General features: G+C 43.5%; 1 protein-coding gene across 2 annotated transcripts in view; it reads left to right on the top strand.

The window, feature by feature from the left end:
- EYA2 (EYA transcriptional coactivator and phosphatase 2) overlaps positions 1-20,187 on the top strand; it is a 284,272-nt gene that overhangs the window by 109,285 nt on the left and 154,800 nt on the right. For both annotated transcript variants that reach the window (XM_086932597.1, XM_086932598.1), the window contains exons 2-3: positions 1,844-1,962; positions 19,447-19,495. In XM_086932597.1, coding sequence (XP_086788723.1) covers positions 1,854-1,962; positions 19,447-19,495 — 158 coding nt within the window. In that variant the 5' untranslated portion in view covers positions 1,844-1,853. The remainder of the gene's footprint in view (positions 1-1,843; positions 1,963-19,446; positions 19,496-20,187) is intronic.

Consider the following 20,187-nt stretch of genomic DNA (forward strand, 5'->3'; position numbering starts at 1 on the left):
AACCTGAAGACATAGTTTATAGACACAAGGATGACTGAAAGAATAAACATTTATGAAGAATGGAAAGTGAGAAGTTATTGGTAATGTAAAGTAGTGATCCATGAGCCCTGGCCCTGCAGCTGAGTTCATTTTAGAAGAATGCCCACATCTAATCTGGCAAAATACCATCACTCCCAGTGCACGAGAGCACATGTCCAAAGTGGGCTGATCCATTGCCTCATGCTGTATACTGTGATAGGTGAAACCAAAACGTGAAAGACACTTCAATAAACCAATGGATGAAGAGGGCTTACCCAAAGCCCCTCCATCTGTATGCATTTTTTATTTATACATTTTATTTGGATTACATGAGGCTGAAAAGGACAGCCGAAGCTGTCTTCAGGCCTAACCTGAACATTATATTTAACAATCAGTATAAACATCACCTCTGTGACTTGCATTATCCTTATAAATATGCACCAGAGGGTATATTACAGAAATGTGATCTAATGTGAGGCTTTCTGCCTATTTTATTCATATACGCCAGTGGCTGTTTGTTGTTATACATCAATCTTAAGAGGAAGGTAAATAGAAATGTGAGTTGCAGGACAACATTCTGTTATTGAATGAGTGCACACATAGGGGCCCATTCACAAAGGCATTTTGGAGTATGTCCTGAATTCCTCTTTTAAGTACGCTTGCATGAGGAGGTGATTCTGGGAAAACAAATGAATCTCCATGCACCTAAATGTATTTGTGTAATTCCCACTTGTACACAGTCTTGTAGACAGATGTACAGGACTCTGTTGCTTCCTTGCTACATTTGTGGAGTATAAATTCCAATACAAAACATAAACATACACGCCTTTATGAATTACCGCAAAAATTGAAATAAAATAGAAGTATTCAGGGGATATTCATGCTCAATGCAAATCTTTTAGAAACAACACTTTAATTAATTAATATGAAGTTGGACATTTTGGGTCTGATTCAAATAGGCATGTAGGAGCAGGAGCGGCCCATGCAGGTAAGAGCGGTGGGGCAGGGGGGGGGGGGGGGGGGGGAGGGGTTGTCAACAGACGCCGACGAGGAAAACTTAAATTTAAAAAAAGCGAAAACCACTTACCTTGCGCTCGCTGCATCACCGACTCAGCAATGCGGCGAGCTCAAGGTAAATGTGTGTATATATATATATATATATATATATATATATATATATATATATATATATATATAAACAAAGGGTTCCTCCCCAGCCTGCTCTGCGTTCGCAGACACCGCCTCCACGCCAACAAGGAAGAGGACCGGACCAGCCAATTCAGCAAGATGGTATTTATTGAAAGATTTAAAACAGAACCAGCGACGCGTTTCCAGCGAACAGCCCTTGATCACGCTGCTATATATATATTTTTTTTTATATATATATATTTTTTATAATTTAAGTGTCCCTCGTCTGTTGACACCCCCGCCGCACCGCTCTTACCTGCATGGGCTGTGCCTGTGTAGGAGTATGTAAAAGAGTTCTCATAAATACTCTATAATATACATTTTACTTAAGAATATGGATTGTGGATGTGCACCATTGGCGTGGCAGTCACAAGGTATTCAAGTTGAATCATCTGAAGGCAAAAACACAAATTGAAAACTTTAATCAAACTGGTGCAATCTCCAAGGAACTCTGTGGTTCATTTTTATTCAAAGAATTGCTAACATCAGAACTTTAGCACATTGTGTAATGTTGAAATTCACAGGAAGGAAGCGTTTAGGTAATCCTTTTTAATATTCATATTCGCAGAAACAATGCAGTGATTAGTAATCATGCATAATGGCTGAATACATTATCTGTTTGTTTTCCTTCCTGCAGGTGTAAGGAAATGCTAGATCTAGTGATACCGCACAGCCTGTCTGCTACCAGCGAGTGCCCGGGGAGTCCTACGCTTCACCTTTCCGACAGCCACTCGGCATCTTCCGATGACCTAGAAGGTAGGTAGCCTGGTCCTATTTTCAATTTATCTGATTTGGAATGGCCATCACACTGCCTGAAAAATGATGTTCTGACCACAACAGACATTGATTAGATTTCAGAAGAAAGATGTCAAATATTCGTTAAGACATGTGGGCAAGTTCTTTACAAGGTTTGCAGTTCTATAACTATTTTTGCATATTACGTTCTATTATGTCGCTAACATTTGTGTAGCACTATATTGCCATTAGTATGCCCTCACAGCGCTGTCCGAGTTTGCTTACTGTCATGCTTTGTCTCCAAACATTGTCTATTTCTGGTCATTTGAGTTGGATTCTCAGTGGTTAATATGCTGCTGTAAATATCTGGTTGTATTTGTGTTTGTGAGGGTAATTGATGGTTTTTAAGGGTGGCTGACTAGTGAACACAAGGCGTTGTTACAGAAAACAGAGTCATATTGAGGAAATCATGCAAAGACAAAAGCATTAAAGTATGGATTATTTTTCATTATTTATTTTATTGGGTATATTTATAAAGCCAGAATCTATCCCCAAACTCAGGATAGTGCTATAAATATCAACACAATCCTTGGCTAACGTGTGAGAATTCAGAGCTAATCAAACCCAGCAAAAGGCAATCATAATAGTGGGTTGAATTTAGGAGCTGAAAATCAAACTTCTGATTGTTCTGTGCTCAGCCTGACAACACAAGGTGGGCACCAGTGTTAGTACATTTTGATGCTCAAAAGAGATGGGAAGCTAACTGGACGCCATCTTGAGATTGGCATTTAAACTCATGACTGATTTCCAAATGCCCTGTTGACCATTGGAAGCGTCCATTTTTAACTTCTTCCTTCTTGAGATGTGTCTGGGGCTTTCACTACAGCACAGACCTCTGAGTCCCAGACTTCCAGTGTTTCCCCTTTTCAGAGTCCCAGACCTTCATCGCCTCCACAGAGTGGGTGGTTGAACCACCGCTCTCCGTCAGAAGAGTATACGCCCCACTCTGCGGTCGGAAGTTACATACTTGGCAGGGTTAAGCGGGGTACATTCTTCTCGAAGTTGATGCGATGCAGGAAAATCGTCAGGCTTTTGAGACTGCTCAAGTGATGGAAGCAGAGGAATGTTAAATCTGTTTAGAAAATTACTGGCAAGAGCAGCAGCTGAGCTGGTCTCCACAAGCACAATTCCAGGCATTGTTTTCTGTGGTTGGGCTTTGTGTGCCTTCTTGTTGCAGGCGAGCTGCATAAACCCATTAGGCTGTTTAAGCCATCATGTTCCTCTGTTTATTTTCCTAGCACCCTCAGTTTCATTTTTGCACGCATGCCTTCGTAAATTGTGTTTAAACAGCACATGGGTTTGTGTGACAACTAAACAAACGGTTACGGTGTGCGGGGGAGGGGAGCAATATGCAAACAACTGAAAAGAAAATATTTGAGTGAGTTTGTAAGAGGAAAGGGTTGTGTCTGGATCGGCGAATTAGTGTTTTTTGATTAGTGAACTGATTTAGGTCAGTGGTGGTTGGCATCTACCGGGAGAGGGGGCTGGCCGGCGGGCGTGCTTGCAAAATTAAACTAAAAAGACCAACGTTATCACGTCCTCGGTTCTGTACCTCTTCTTTGTCCGATGCACGCAAAAACTGGATGCTGGAAGTTCTTTAACCAATCCCGGTGCTGCTCTCATGCTGTTAGTGAAGCGCCAGGATTGGTGGGAGCGGCCTCACTCGGCGCTCCACAGTGCCCTGGAGGCCTGCACTTATTCTAACCCAGCTGTCTTAATACAGCTGGGTTAGAAGTTTCAAATTGTGCAAGTCGGCCGGATAAAAGGGACATGCGCAGTTTGAAAAAGTGCATGGCCAGCCCACCCTCCTTCCTGCTCCTGTCACTTCAGCAACAGCCCGCCCTGTCCTGATGCTCTGGTCACTACCGGGGTTGAAAGTAAAATGCTAATATATTACCATTTTATTTTTCATCTCAGGGGCTTTGGGAGGGGATTTAAGTGGGGGGCCGCTCCTCCGCTTCAACGGAGGAGCCGCCCCTGATTTAGGTTCAGCTCAACCCCTGTAAAGTGTGTTGCAGGGCGGGTTTATGTTGATTTTATCGAACGTACCAGTAGGCATCAAAAGTCTGGAAAATAAAACATTTTGTTGATGAAAAGCTTGTTAAACTGGAAGGTTCAGGGCTTAAGAGGTTCAGGAGGTCACCACCGGCACTTGTTTTTGGGGACTAGAACTTATTTTTCATCATCAGACTTTGACGCAGAGCAAGTGAGAGAAAGGCAGAAAAGGGGGAAAGAAAGAGGAAGCGAAAGGAAGGAAAGCAGTGACAAAGAGAGAAAGGAAGCTGTTTTTTGATGGATGACGACACCTTGGATTTATAGGTCACAAATCCTATAATGACGAGATAAATGAAAGGTTCTGCTGCCCACTCACTCAAGACACAAGGAGCCAAGACTCCATGCAAGTTCAGACAGAGCAACATTAACCACTGCACTGAACAGACCCAGGTGGGGCTGGCACACATATTCACCGGTGAGGCGGGCGGCTGGGCAACTAAGTGCCAGGTGGGTACATTCATGCAATCATGGTGAGTGGCAAATAATTTTTTTAAAAGCCACTAACCTTACCAGCTGCATGACCAACATACTCCTTTGTGCCTAATTGGTTGGCTCCACAGGCTCCAGCCTCTAAGAAATTCCACCAACCAATTCTGGCGCTACTCTCACCAGCATGAGAATGCAGCTCCAGGATTGGATGGAGCGTCCTGGCTGGACGTTCCTTCGGGCCCTTTAGGCCTGTGCTTGGTTTCCACCAAGCTGTCTAAGACGGCTGAGTGGAGAGCTGCCAAGTGTACATGTCGCTTTAGCTGGCTCAAGAGACCCGGTCAAACTGACATGCATACTTTGGAAGGGTCCATCTTGCTTCTCCAGTCCTCTATGTGGCCAATCGCGGGCAGAGGAGGACATGCCCCCATCTATCCTGGCTGTAGGTTGCTGCACGCTAAACGTGAAAAATAAAATGGGAATTAAAGAATTTCATTGCCATTTCAATATTCACGTTTAGTGCTGCTGCAGCATGCAAGGGGGGCGAAGCCCCCTCGCCCTCACGAAGAACCGCCGCTCAACAGACCCATCATTATACAGACAAGCAAATAGATACCTGATCAGTGTGACTCAGGCCAGAGAGGTCGTCATCAACTTTGTATCCCTGAACTGCCAGCATGAAACCATGCAGATGGTAGGAATGTGGTATATTAACATTGATAACATACTCCAACTTTTATATTTTAAACCAGTCTGATCTTCCAACCTTGAATATATCTAAAACTAACAAGATCTACGAAATAACATATGTGAATAGACATATAGGAACCCCATTCATGAACTTACGACATTACACATTTCCTTCTGTTATATTTACCTGTAGATGGCCGCCCTTTTCTTAGTCAGGCTCCACCTCGTTTAACAAAACTGATTTAACTTGATTCTACTGTGAAAATACAAGTCCATTAAAAAGTTTGTGAAATACCCTAGTTTTGCATTTGTTGATGGTCTCCTGGTCACCTGCTTTGCTGTTTGATCAAGAAGCAGATGTATTCTGTTGAGGTTTTCAAGAAACAACATCAGTTAGGGCCTCACTCTGGGTGCCCCAATATCACACCCAGCAACTCTGCACACTGGAGTTAGAGATTCCGGGGGTACCGGTGACCCACGGAGGTGGACGGAGTTATAGGAGGATTACAAGTGTGGCCTAGAGGGTCCCATTAGAAATGAGAAGTACTATAGAAACTCACTAACAATCCCTATGGTAATCCCTCAGTTTTTCCTTGAGTTTCACCAGAGAATTCTGCTGTTTTTAGCAACCGGAATCTCTAGGTGAAACAAAAAAACATCTTCAATTTTCCCACTGATCTTGTAATTTCAATAAGGGCAGTAACTGACTCGATCGAAATTAAGAAGGACCTTGTAATCTAGGGCCATATGTATGAAGGCAATTTTGCTAACCCAAATGCCGAAATTCGCAAATCAGCAGTGTCCAATGTATGACACAAAACACCCCTCGCAAAATAAGGGATCGCAAATTTTGTGATTCCCTATTTTGCAATTGCATTTAAGGAATTGCAAATTGCGATTCCTTAAATGCAATGTGAGAAGCACAGAAAAAGTGCAAATTGGACTTAAGAAATCGCAAATTACCACCATCTTGACAATATCAGCATACAAGAATATCTTGGGCAAAATATCGAAAGGTAAGTGCAAATGGAGGAAATATAGATTTACTATTCCTAATTCCAAATCTATGTACTTTGAACATATATATATATCGTCACGATACCTACATAAAAAGACATCTGAAAGTACGTGGACAGCATCGAGTCCATCAGAATTGTTAACACTGTCTTGTTATTATGAGAATAAAACAAATGCTGAAAAAGGGAAAACAGATATGAAAATGTTAGCACAAGCTAAAGTAGCCGAATACAATGCTAAGATAAAACAGGAAAATTTAGAACTAAAAGTTAGGGAATTTAAGATGAAAGACGAGAAAAGTTTTGTATCACAAATGGAGAAAACGGGCCAAAATGAGGAAGACCCCTTTTCAGAGAATTTTTAGATAACCTGCCCCCATTTAATGTGGCCCCACAACCTGCACCCCCATTGCCCCCGCAACAAATTCCGCCTCTGGTGCAGATAGTTCCCAGCGCACCTCTGACACTTCTTTTTCCTTCCCCCAAAGAGCTGAAAATTGTCCAAAATTTGCCCAATTCAGGAGCATCAGCGAGTCTACCGATAGGGTCCAATATTATTAATCCCCCCATACTGCAGGCAGGTGGAGGGTCTGTCCCCTCCCAGTCTATTGATTTTACTGAATGGTCACCACGCTTTTCACACTAGCTTGGGCATTCAGGGGGCGTACCATTAAAGCAGAATGGCCAGCCATTGTAGACTTGAAATTGGATGGACTGAACTTAAATCAGTGACCTCCCCACCCCAGCTCCCCACTTTACAGTCTTGTGATTGGTTAATGGGAAAAATGCAAGCAGCTGTATCTGGCAGAGCCTGGAAAGTATAATAAATAGTCAAACATCTCTGCTGCTTGAGGTGCAGCCAAATGCAGGAAAGGTAACCCCTTGTAATATTTATTTTGTACAACGTTTTGGAAATTAGTGGCTGCACAGAAGTCCCCTATTCAGTGTGGCATTTAATTTTACAAGCTGTGAAACCTTTTGTTGGCCCACAAACACGGTAATGGCCTCGTGCATTAGCCTTCGGGACCTGCAGATTGCTTTCCTTGGCGACAATAATGAGCAATCATGAATGGGACATGGGTGGTCCCGAACATGAATTCACTGCACCATGTCTGCACTCTTATTTCTTGTTTGTTGATGTACAGTGTGTACATCATAAGCCGAAATCCTTAAACTAACACACCTATGAAAAACGTTTTTGTCTCTCTAGTGTTTTTTTTAAACATTTTATTCAGCGGAGAAATTGAGCCCGTGAGCTAAAAGGGTGCATCTGACTTTTTCCCTGACTTGGAAGCCATGAGTTTGTATTCCGGCAAGAACAGCTCAGCCTTCTATCCTTCTGAGGTCGGTAAATTGAGCTGTTGAATTGGGTAATAATAAACCCTACGAACAGTGCAAACAAACCGAGGCCGGATTGCTATATAAAGTCGAATTGCAATTAATTGATTGAACATAGCAGAAGTGCTTTACATCCTAATTAACTGTAAAGATGATTTATCTTCCTTTTTGCAGTTAGCAATGAGAAATGACTTGCACTGGAACAGAATTAATTTGAGATTCACAAAATTAGAATGTAGCTCTACTTATGCAGTTATCTTCTGAACATCAGTATCTGACAGGAGGAAAAAAACTGGGGAAAGCATGCACTATAAACGAACACTATTTCAATAGGAAATGATATATCTCTGTGATAAACCAACAGTAAGGAGAGGTTTGCTCCCACAATCTATGCAGAAGCAGGTGCCGTCAAAAGGTATATTTTCAGCGTAGGAAGTCCACTGTCAAGCTTTAGCGGCTTCAAGCAAAAGCCCAGAATAGGACCCAATTCAATCTATGCTTAAAAAACACTAGCTGAGGTGTAAACATTTTCCTCAGACATTTTTGTCTATGATAAAATGCTGGTGTTGTAAATTTTATTTTCCATATAAGTTATGACAGGTGGAGAAAAGCATCACTTGGTCACGTGAAAATCAGTGCAGCAGATAAAAGAACCGCGCCATTTTCAGATATCCAAAATGGTCTTTTTGTTTTCTCATTACAAGTTTGAACATAACTTGGAAAGATGCGCTAGGTTTGGCTCCTGTAGACATCTTGTGAACCTCTTCCAAATGCCGGAGATCCTCCTCCTCCTCCTCGATGGGAGGAGCATCGCCCCGCCTGCTGCGAGTGCAGCAGGCACTCGCAAAAAAGTAAAAAGTAAAGTGGAACATCAGCGGCATTTTACACAAGTGAAGTGTGAGTGGAGAGGGAGGGGCTGAATCCTGCGATTGCATGACTACAGCCCTCCCTCCAGAGCACATGTCGGGTTAGCCGCTGGTTTGCTACGTCAAGCCCGCCATGCGCACTGCGCACCTAGCAATCCCATGGCTGTGAAACCGCTGGGGAGATAGCTGGCACAGGCCCCCGGCCTCAAGATGAGCGCTGGGTTAGCCTGCTCCCACCAACCCTGAAGCTGCTCTCATGTTGAGAGCAGCTCCAGGATTCTTTATTGTTCCCCTGAATAGGAAGGAAGTCCCTACTTTTCCTGCTCGAGGACACTGATATGAGTAGAACAGTTCCACACCCGTGGGAGCAAGTAAATATGGTGGGATTGGGGCCACCGCGCCCCATCATATGTTTATAGTTGTAGCCGCGACTGTCCAAATGCTTCCGGGTGTAGTGCAGCAGAAAGACCTTTCTGTTGTGTTGTATCCGTGCTTGAAATGGAGAAATAGAAGTGCAGGTACTCTGTGGCAGAGTTCCTGCTTGTTTCTGACAAGTGCCGGTACTCTCCAATTAAAAGTATAACATTTCTCTTGGGAAGTGCCGGTACTCTCCTTCTCAAAATAAAAAAGTGCTGGTACTCCGTACCGGACTGTACTGGCCTATTTTAAGCACTGGTTGTATCCTCGCCACGGTTTCAGCTCCCATATCATGAAAAATGCAAAAGTCCGCCTCTATCACCCACCAGGGTTGGATTGGGATAATAAATAGGCCCAGGCACACCAAAATAAAGTGGCCCAAATTTCCGTATTGCCTTTCCACAAAACTCTTCTTCAGTGAAGTTTTATGAAAAGAAAGGGGGTGGGGGGCATTTTTTATTACCTTCACTTAGATTTAAAAAAATGCAATGATTAGTTCACATTGCTGAGCCACACATCAATGCTAGTGAGACCACTTCTGCTCAGGACCCCTCTGCCCACCCCCTCCACCCCTCAATCAGCATACATTAATGGGCCAGCTCAGCGTGAGAAAGAGAACAATACCTCTGCCCAGCTGCCTCCAGAAAGGCCACTCAGGTACCCAGTCAGGCCCGGACTGGCCGTAGCGGGCACCGGGCAATCCCCCGGTGCGCTGCACGGGTGAGGGCCGTTTTGGGCTCCTGGGGGCCGATTTTGTTACAGAGCCGTTTTTGCAGCATAGCTGCAAAATCGGCCCTGTGTCAAATTCGGCCAAAAACCGGCCCCGGCAAAGAGCTCGGCAGACCCCGGGGGTGGGGGGGCCGCCAGAGCACTCTGCCAGGGCCGGTTTTGGTTCCCAGTCCGGCCCTGTACCCAGTGGGCCGCTGCCGGCATCCTACCGGCACATACAGCCCCTAGGCTGCCCAAAAAAGCGTCCCAGAGCTAGAACTCGGATACCAGCCCTTCAGCCATTTCCCGAGGGCCTGCGTTACCAATCCAACCCTGTCACCCACCTCAGGGATGGAAAGCGGCTCTCATCCGGAGCAGCCTGTATTAGCTTAGCCCGCAAAATGGAAACCTTTCCTGTAATTGCAGCTTCTGTTAGCGCGACAAAGCTCCCTTAAGGGGCTGTGTACCCCCCTGGCAACTATCACTTGACCTCCGCGTAGAGTGAGGTGGCATGCATAGTTTTAGTAGACCAAACGAACTGCTAAAAAAAACAGCGTCATTCGGATTGTCGTTGCCTCTGTATTAGGAATCATATTTTTATTAGTAATTAACTAGCCACCCAGGGAATTGAGCAGTCTCTGCAGAGCAACTCCAAATTGGAATGGAAATTGGCGACAAAAAAATATTGATACGGCATACCAAATTTTGATTTTTTATATTTCAGGAGGAACAGAGTGACTGTGTTTTCAGAGAGACAAAAAATTCACGACATATTTTTACTCATTGCCAAATAATTTCAAGTACAAGTATTCTGATGGAAAGGGAGCTTTCGTGGCTGGAATTTATATTTTCTGAGAAGTACAGACATTCCAGACGGCATACCTCATTGAGGGGGGGGGGGGGGGGGGGAGTGTATGCTTTCACTTCTTCGAGACAGTGACATTGCACAATGCGGTCTCATTGGCTAGTGCTTGCTTACCACTGGTGTGACCATGTGTGGTATTATGTGGTCAGGACAGTATACTCTTTCCCTATTTTCTATTTTTACTCTTACTTTTGCTCCCATCCACATTGATGCCATCTGTTGTGCAGTGGCGGCTGGCTTGTACTGAGGCTGGTGAGGTGGGAGGGGCTAAAAAAATCCCTTACCTTGCAGCGTGACGTCCTCCTCCCTCGGGTGCCTTCCAGGAAGATCCTGATGCAGGAAACTGCACTACCCAATCGTGGTGTTTCTTCCACAGCATGAAAGAAGCACCAGGATTGGACAGAGCGGCCCCTCTCAGCGCTCCTAAAAGCACTGGAGGCCTGTGCTTTCTCTAACCCAGCTGGCTAAGACAACTAGGTTAGAGAACCTTAAAATGCGCATGTCTGGCTGGCTGTCGCAAGATGGCTGGCCAAAGAGACATGCACATTTTAAAACACGCAGTCCCTGCTGCTGCCACTTGGCAGCGCTGGCCCACCGCGCCCTGACACTTAGTTCAAGACGGGTTGCTGAAAAATAAAACGGCAATGAATACATTTTATGACCATTTTTTTTTTTTTGCTCTGGAGCTTCTGGGGCGTCGCTCCTCCATTCAAATGGAGGAGCCACCCCTGCTGCTGTGGTGCAATGTATCACACTGCCACAGTTTGTATATATGTGGGGCCGCTCCTGTAAGTTAAAGGTACTGGAAACACGTCTGGAAACTGCTGTATATGTACGGTGTAGGCCAGATGTCAGAGTGCTACACCGCCTTGATTTGGCAGTGAGAGTAGCGCTCATTCATGGATTTACATAGGGCTGCGCGGATGTGCGCGTGGTGGAGCCCAGTTTTTACTACACCCATGGCCCTTTTTAATGGTAAGTAAATCAACACAATGCCTTGTGCCACTTTGCACTACTTTACACCCAGACAAAAAGTTGGTAAACAACCAATTCTGTATCTAAACCTTACATATCCATGTCTCTTTGATGAGACTGATGAAACTGTATCAGAGTGTTCAGTTTGTGAGGTGTTTTTAAAAAATTTTGACACCAGTGTACTGGAAACTCTAGGGAGAAAACCAAGTGATTCTTGATTGGTCAATGTTACTATTGCCATCAGCAGTGGCTCTTCTGCTATGGCGGCGGAGGAGCGTCGCCCTCTCGCTGAGAGCCAGGCAACTGAGGGAAACAGGAAAAACAAAATTATTATAAAATCAATTTATTATAATTTTATTTTTCTTTCCGCTAAAAGCAGCCCATTCAGGGCGGGGCCATGACGAGAGCAGGGAGAGGAGTAGTGCACACTGTAAGTGCGCATGATGGTATGCCTGGCTGTCTAAGGTCGGCCAAACCGTCATGTGCACTTGGATCTCTCTCCACCCATGCTGCGTTGGGCAGCCAGGTGGAGTAGAGGCACATGCTCCTAGACCTGTGCTAGAGTTAAACAAGCCCGTTCAGACCAATCACGGTGCTGCTCTCATGCTGTGTTACCAATGTGAGAGCAGCATCTTTATTGGCCTCTAGGAGCCTGCGCAGTGTGCAGGGATTGGAGCAGAACAACGGAGAGACAGCTGCCTGCAGCAGCAGGTAAGGGCCTTTTTTTGTATTATTTACCCCCCACACCTCCACCCCTGCCCTACCACTTGTTATGAAGGGCAGCCGCTACTGATTGCCATACAATTATGTAGCCGCAATGCGAATTATTTTTGTGAACTTTGTGCATGTTTCCAAGTATGAGACAAAGTGGACTCGCTGGTCCAATACTCACCTTCTATTACAACCCCCCCAGATTCAAACTTGTGTGGGTCCAAAGCTTGGACTAAACTCCCTTTTGACCTCAGGAAAGCAGCCGGTCACCTTTCATGTAGGACAGCCAATAAGAACTTGCTCTTTTGTTGATTCCTTCTTTCTGGAACTGTATGCCATGTCTTCCTCCCTTCTCCCTGTCAGGTTTCTTTCCTTAGCACTATGATTCTCACAGAGTCACCATGCACTAAGTAAACAATAATTGAAATAAACTTGGGTGCATAAAAATGGCACCTTCTGGTGTAATTCCCAGATCACGATTCACCAACTCAGGACCTGTGGATATTTCATGTCATCAGATGAAAGTTATAACAACAGAATGCCTACCAGAAAGGCTGGTTTTCCAAAGAACTAAGTTTAAGGATAGACATGGAAGAGCGGTTTCATCCTGGTGAAAGCGTGGCAAGTAGATGGTAGTGAACATCTTCAAAGTCATGGCTTTTTGGGCCCTCACAAACAGATGCCTGTCTGAGTATTGCTTGCAATCATATAATATGAAATAAATATTGTTTCGTAAATACAATTTGCAAAAATATCTCCAGTGAGTGTTGATTCTTTTTTTTTTTTTTTTTTTTATCCAATGGGGCAGAATTTTTGGCAACAAAATGTATAGCATAATATTTCTGTCCGCTGATATTTTGGTACCATACTTACACAAACCTCACCTGTGGGTCTTTACAGCATATTTGAACCTAGACTTAGGGCCTTATTTATGAATAGTTGGCGTAGGGGAGTGCAAGAAGCATGCATGCTGTGCTGCACAATGCCAATGCGAGAGAGCAGGAATGCACCTCATTTATGAAATACGGTGCATTACTGTCCTTGCCTCCTGCGCTGGTGCACACTTTTCTCTCTAGCGTCAAATCAGGCACCCTTGCACCATGGTGCAAGGGTATCTGCATTGCATGCAGGACTGTTGTTGTGCAGGAAGGGTCACCATCCTACACAAACACAATCCCGAGAGGCGTTCCTTCTTTCCGTGTGTGCTCCATACATATATATAAGGTGTGGTGCAGCGGCCAGGGCGGCTGACTTCGGAACACGGGGGCTCACGGTTCGATCGCCGGTGGCAGGTTAGCCCAGCACCTTGTGTCTCTGGCAATAGCTCGCTTAATCTTCCCGACAGCCCCCAGAGCCAGGACACCTCTTCGGAGGTAGCTGTGCGCTTCACAAATGCTGGTATTTCATATACAACAATATATATATTAATCCAACACGATCCTTCCAAGCCTGAGAGCGCTCGACAGCGTGTGCTCAACCCAAGAGCTGGATCGAAGCCCCAAAATTAATTTTTGAACAAAGGGGGCGGCACAACTGGATACTGTATTCAGCTTTTATTCACACAAACACTCCACCAACGCGTTTCAGCCTCACGGCTTTTCTCACGGTCAGTGAGTCCTTTTTTGCTTTTGGTTTAAATACTGCCCCATATTAGCCTTTAAGTGGCATTATGGGATATGTAGTTTTACAAGCAATGTATTGCACACATTAAATTTTTTTTTGAAAATAACACAAAGGACTGGTGTGCTGAAATTGTCAGAGTATAGTACTCTAAGCATCATAAATTGTTTACACTTAGGGCTTTTTACTTTACAGTCCATAATTTTAGGATTTTTGGGGTATAGTACCCTAGTTACAGTTCATCAAAGTTCAACTGGGCATTTCCTCACTCCAGATGTATGTGGAGGTCTTCTCCAAAGTTCATGCCTCTGGGATGTCTGGTGCGGAATTGAATTATGAGACGGGATTCCATTTGTCTTAAGAGACGCACTGTGTCTCCTCCTCTTTCAAGTTTATGGTATATCCATCAAGATTCTCAGAAAGTCTCCGGTGTCCTTGAGGTATGATGGCATACTTTGGGCAATTGGAGCGAGAAAGTTATCCACATACCTTGAGACTTTTTCATACAGTGAGTCACATGAGGACACTATTGGTCTTCCAGGTGGGTGAATTAGTGTCTTATGAATTTTAGGTAAGAAATACACACATGGAGTGATGGGATGCTCCATGGTCATGTATTTGCACTCTTCCTCATTAATCAGTCCTTTTGCCTGCCACAATGTAAGTAATTCCTTCAAATCTGACATCATTTTGCCTATAGGATTTGTTTTCAACTTGCTGTAATGTTGTTGGACATTAAGTTGGCGTTCCGCTTCTTGAATGTAATCCTTAGTCTCCAGGATAACGATATTTCCCCCTTTGTCGGCGGGTTTAATCGTTATACCGGGGTTGTCCATCAAATTTTGGAGTGCCTTTCTTTCTTTGATGGATAGGTTTTGTCTTTTGTTATCTTTGACTTTGATGAGATTGTCAAGCTCTTCCATCAAGGCATCCGAGAACAAGTCGATTTTGTTGCCAGGCGACAGGACTGGACAGTATCGGGATTTGTTCTTCAATCCTGTATTTTTACTCAAGTTGGTTTGAATATTCATTTGCTCCAACATTTGGGTATCCGTTATGATGTTTCCTTCAGGATTAAACATTGCCTCAAATGTGTCTCTTAAATCAGAGATTTGTTCAATGGTAGTGGTAACGTTGTCTTCCGTTGCTTCTTCTGTGCTGTTGTTCATGCATTCTGATGTAATTCGATTTGCATGGATTTTTGCCAATTTTAGTTTCCTTACAAACTTGTACAGGTCAATTTTCGTTTGTGCGTAGTCAAAATGGGCTTCTGGGCAGAAGGAAAGGCCTTTATTCAATACATTCTGTTCATCTTGTGTGAGTTGGTATTGAGAGAGGTTGACTATTAGATTGGTTACTTCCTGTTGCGCAGGGGGTACTGCCTTCTTTCGTTGCTTGGACCGGCGGGTTTTTCTGGTGCTGGTGAGGGATTTGGTTGGTTTTGTGCACCTCTGCCTCTTCCTCTTCCTCGATTGCGAAAGTGCGTTCTTGCTCTTCCTCCCCCTCTGGTGATGTCTTTTTCCAAGTTCACCATTTTCACCTCCTCTAAAATATTGAAGTTTTTTGGCATTTCACCTGTAGTTTCAATAAGGCTTGCATCTGATTCACTGCCGCTTGAAACTTGTATATGGAAGGGAAGTTCTTTTTGAGATTATCATAGCGCCGTGCAAAGGTTAAAATGCGGCCATGTACATAGTCAAGTTCATCTCTTTTAAACTTCCGTTCTTTACGTTCTTGTATATCAGTTTCATATGCCTCCAGTCTGGTTTCCATTTCTGATCTCATTTTATTGACTTCATCCTGTTTGGTCTCTTTAGAAACCAGGTCTTCGATTTCTTTGATCTTTATCGTAATTTCATCAATGTCCAATTTAGCATGTTTAATAAGTATGCGCATCATATTCAGGGAACACTGTGTGTTATTATCTACCCATTCCAAAATCAATTCCTCCTTAGTATCAGGGTGAGTGGGCATTGTGAATATCCTTAATCCACGTGGTATTCTTTTGACCTCCACGTAGTTCTCCAAAGCGATTATTTATATATATATATAGCATTGAGAAAGGCATGTCAGCTGAAACCCGTCTGCTCGTTGGAGGAATAAAAGCTAATTATTGACCCAGTAAGTGCCCGATTTTCTTTTGAAATGGAGCTTTGAGATATATATATATATATTCACAGAAAAAACCATAGGTTATAGACCACATATAGTTAGGAATTTGCATTTACAAAACCTTGAAAATTCAATGAAAAAAACATAGGTTATAGACCATATATAGTTAGGGATTAGCATTTAAAAAACCTTACTTTATTTGCACAAAACCATTGAAATTCCATATATAGTTAGTTGCACTAACTATATATCGCGGACCCGCAATCCACTGCTAATGATGTCACATATTACATCATTCATGACATGGTCAGTGACATCACTGATGACATCACTGATGACATCACTGATGACATCACTGATGACATCTCAAATGACATCACTGATGACATCACTGATGACAACACCCAGTGACTGTATGTTTCTGTAAAGTTGAAATATGTCTTACATATTGAAGAATGAGTGGATGTATAAGTGTCTGGATGAAGGATTTAGTAGGTGCATGACTGACTGTATGAGAGAATGATTAAATGTGTCTCACTGAGTGCATGGGTTAGTGATTAAAGTGTCTTAATTTGGCAATCATTATTTATGTTGTTCTGTAAACTGCTGCATGTTTAAATCAGTAGCTATATCAGAAACTATATGGGTTATTGAATGGTTGCCCAAGTATTTGTATGGGAGACTGAGTATGTGTGTAGGTGGCTGGGAGGTGTATAACTCTGTGCATAGATGTGTGAGCAGTTGATTCCCTAGGTGTATGGGTTCAAAAGTGCATGTAGAAACAGCTGTATGGACAGTTGACTGTGTGCATGAGTATATTGGTGAGTGAATGGATATCTCAGTGCTACATGTCAAAGTAAGTACATATGTAAAACACACTCCATGTGAGAGTTGACATATATAAATAACTGAACAGAAGAGCCAGTGAATGTGAGAGTGGCTGTATGAATCATTGTGAACTTGTATCAAGGATTGTATAAGAGAGTAAATATGTGTTAGTTTATGTTTGAATAAGTAAGGTGTGTATAACTCTATAGTTGAGGAAATGGAGATGTGATTGATTCTTTGCATGACTGACTAGGTGTGTGAGTAACTCCATGGATGTGTGACAGTCTGTGAGTGCCTGTTTACACTGAGTGTATCTATGGTTATATTAGAGTCTGAAGATGTATTATCACATAAATGATATCATCAGTGATGTAATCAGTAATGTCAAATGAGATGTCAGTGATGTCATCAGTGATGTCATTTGCGATGTCATCAGTGATGTCATCAGTGATGTCACTGACCATGTCATGAATGATGTAATATGTGACATCATTAGCAGTGGATTGCGGGTCCGCGATATATAGTTAGTGCAACTAACTATATATGGAATTTCAATGGTTTTGTGCAAATAAAATAAGGTTTTTTAAATGCTAATCCCTAACTATATATGGTCTATAACCTATGGTTTTTTCATTGAATTTTCAAGGTTTTGTAAATGCAAATTCCTAACTATATATGGTCTATAACCTATGGTTTTTTCTGTGACTTTCATTGGTTTTTTAAAAGCTAATATCTATAGCTGTAAAATATATTCTTTATTAAGTGACGTATCACGTAGCCCGTGAGACGCCTCATGATGCATCGCATAACCGTGACGTATCGTCTCTGCAGCGCATACCAAACCCAAAACGTAAGCGCGCCAGAACACGCTTAAAGATATATATATATTTTTTTAACCTTAATTAGACAAAATCCACACGTGCACAAACGTTCAAAAAACACAATATGTCGGACTCCCGTTACGCTGCCGGTTAACTGCCCGGTTAACGTACCAGGAAGCACCTTTACCGCGAAAAATCGCAATTTTTTTTTTCTTTTGCCCAGCAGGGAACTTTAATAGCCCCCTCATCAATCCTAGGGGTTCAGGAGGGGTCTGCCTTACCCCTTTCATTCATTTACACCTTTTTTTTTTTCCACCTCTTGTCTCTCGATCCCACAGAGAGACAAGATGGCGGCCGCTCCAGACTGTTTACAATGATAACAGCCAATCAGCTTCTCCTCAGACTCCCGTTACACTGCCGGTTAGCTTTCCGGTTAGCTGCCCGGTTAGCTGCCCGGTTCGCGTACCAAGACGCGTCTCTACGGCGAAAAAATCGGATTTTATTTTTTTTTTGGCCCCGCGTGGCTTTATAATATCCCCCTCATCAATCCTAGGGGGTCAGAAGGAGTCTACCTTGCCCCCTTTCCTTCATTTCCCCCTTTGTTTTGGCCTCCTCTTGTCTCTCGATCCTACCGAGAGACAAGATGGCGGCCGCTCCGGACTGTTTACAATGTTGACAGCCAATCAGCTACTCCTCAGACTCCCGTTACACTGCCGGTTAGCTTCCCGGTTAGCTGCCCGGTTAGCTGCCCGGTTCGCGTACCAAGACGCGTCTCTACGGCGAAAAATTCGGATTTTTTTTTTTTGGGGCCCCGCGTGGCTCTATAATATCCCCCTCATCAATCCTAGGGGGTCAGAAGGGGTCTACCTTGCCCCCTTTCCTTCATTTCCCCGTTTGTTTTGGCCTCCTCTTGTCTCTCGATCCTACCGAGAGACAAGATGGCGGCCGCTCCGGACTGTTTAGAATGTTGACAGACACCGGAGAGCCAATCAGCTTCGCTTCGCAAAGTTCCGATACGCGAAAAGTTCGCGAACCGGAGCGCTACCCGGAGCGCTGTTACAGATATATATCTTGTTTTAAACGTTAATTTCTCAAAATCCACTGAAGCACATATATTGAGACCTAGCAAAGGCACATCGGGCTAACAGTCCCTACAATTTTGCCAAGTTTCGTGGAAATCCATTCAGCCGTTCGGGCTAAAAGTGAGGCCAACCGCCCTATGGAAATTAACATGGGAAAAACGCGTTTTGGGACCCCCCTTTTTTCTCGGCCCCCCCTTGACAAACCCCCCCCCCAAATTTTCAGGGGCTGCTCAGAAACAAAATGTGCCATTTTCCTGAAAATTTCAGCCAATTCCGTCCACAAACGCCAAAGTTATTAGACATAGAATTTTCAAAAGTTCCATAGAGAAAAAATCCTAACTATATATACCTACTGGCTATCGCCAGTAGGTAATATGGAGAGAGAGAGAAAGAGAGAGAGACACTCTTCTTACCGTATGTAGATAAGGCAAAGGAGATAGGGAAAAAATGATGAATAAAGCCATTTCACATTTCAAACGCAAGTCCTCAACAATTATAAGGGGTTACGTGCTTTCAGTGTTCTTTTTATTGAGTTTAAGGGTCCATAAGGTACAAAATGAGAAGATGACAGGGTACTCCAGGTATGAAGCTCTTGAGAGAGAAGTGGGGCAGTAATGGGCACTCTCTTAGGCAATTGAACTGGGCACTGAAGTTACCACTGGAGAACACTTACTGTGGTTGAGAAAGTTGTGCTGTATTACACAGAATAATGTATTACGAGCATAGGCGGTATAATAACCCTGCACAAAGTAACTGCAGAACTCAGGCATACAAAAGCTCTCCTAATTGAATCTTTGGTGCATATTTTTTTCTTTTGTGACCTATGTGCAGAATCGTTATTTAACATGTCTTTGATTGAACTTTTGACAATGTCATTAAGAAAGCAAAACAACCTGATAATGAACTTTCTTTCAGGCAGCGACAAGGAACCACAACAGTTCACGCCTTTGCTGAATTACTCGAAGTAAGTTGTTCCAACTATCTTACATTATATTAAAGTGGCAGTTCTGTCTCTTAAGAAAGGATACCGCCAGCTCTGTAATTTATGGTATACCTTTAGGGTGTAATCATCTGTGTGCAGTGGCTTACTGCTCATTTAGCAGCCGCTGGTTGGAAAATCACCCCACTTAACTGTCAACAGGTTTGATAAATTTCAACTTGCAACTTGTGTAATTATCCACCCAGCCGTTATTTATTGTCAGCAAAGTAATGCAAACCACAAATTAGCCCCATTATATAACAAAACGTTCTTTTTTTTAACTACCTTGAAAAAAGTAGCTTTTTCGCAATGGTGGTACCGTTCAGTGCGTGGCGGCCATCAAGCTCTGTTAGTTCCCAGTTCTTCAATGTTTCACCCTGGCACAATCAGCAGCGTAGCGTGCGTTGCCAGTGCCCGGTGCAACATTTTTAAAGAGAGTATCGTGCCTCTAAGCCTTGGACCGTTAGCTCCGGAAGTGCTAACTGCCCACGGGTTGGGGCGCAATACTTGCCCGGGACAACCACCCCTGTTGATCGACCCACGCTACGCCACGGTGCATAATTAATGATTAGAGCACTTGATTGACTCACAGATGAGGATTGGGTCTTTTGAATATGAACCTAGTCCGGGATGGGTGTGTGGCACTAATCAATGACACTGAAGAAAGCCCAGGTTAT

Source organism: Lissotriton vulgaris, chromosome 7, assembly GCF_964263255.1.
Source record: "Lissotriton vulgaris chromosome 7, aLisVul1.2, whole genome shotgun sequence".
NCBI classification, from domain to species: Eukaryota; Metazoa; Chordata; class Amphibia; order Caudata; family Salamandridae; genus Lissotriton; species Lissotriton vulgaris.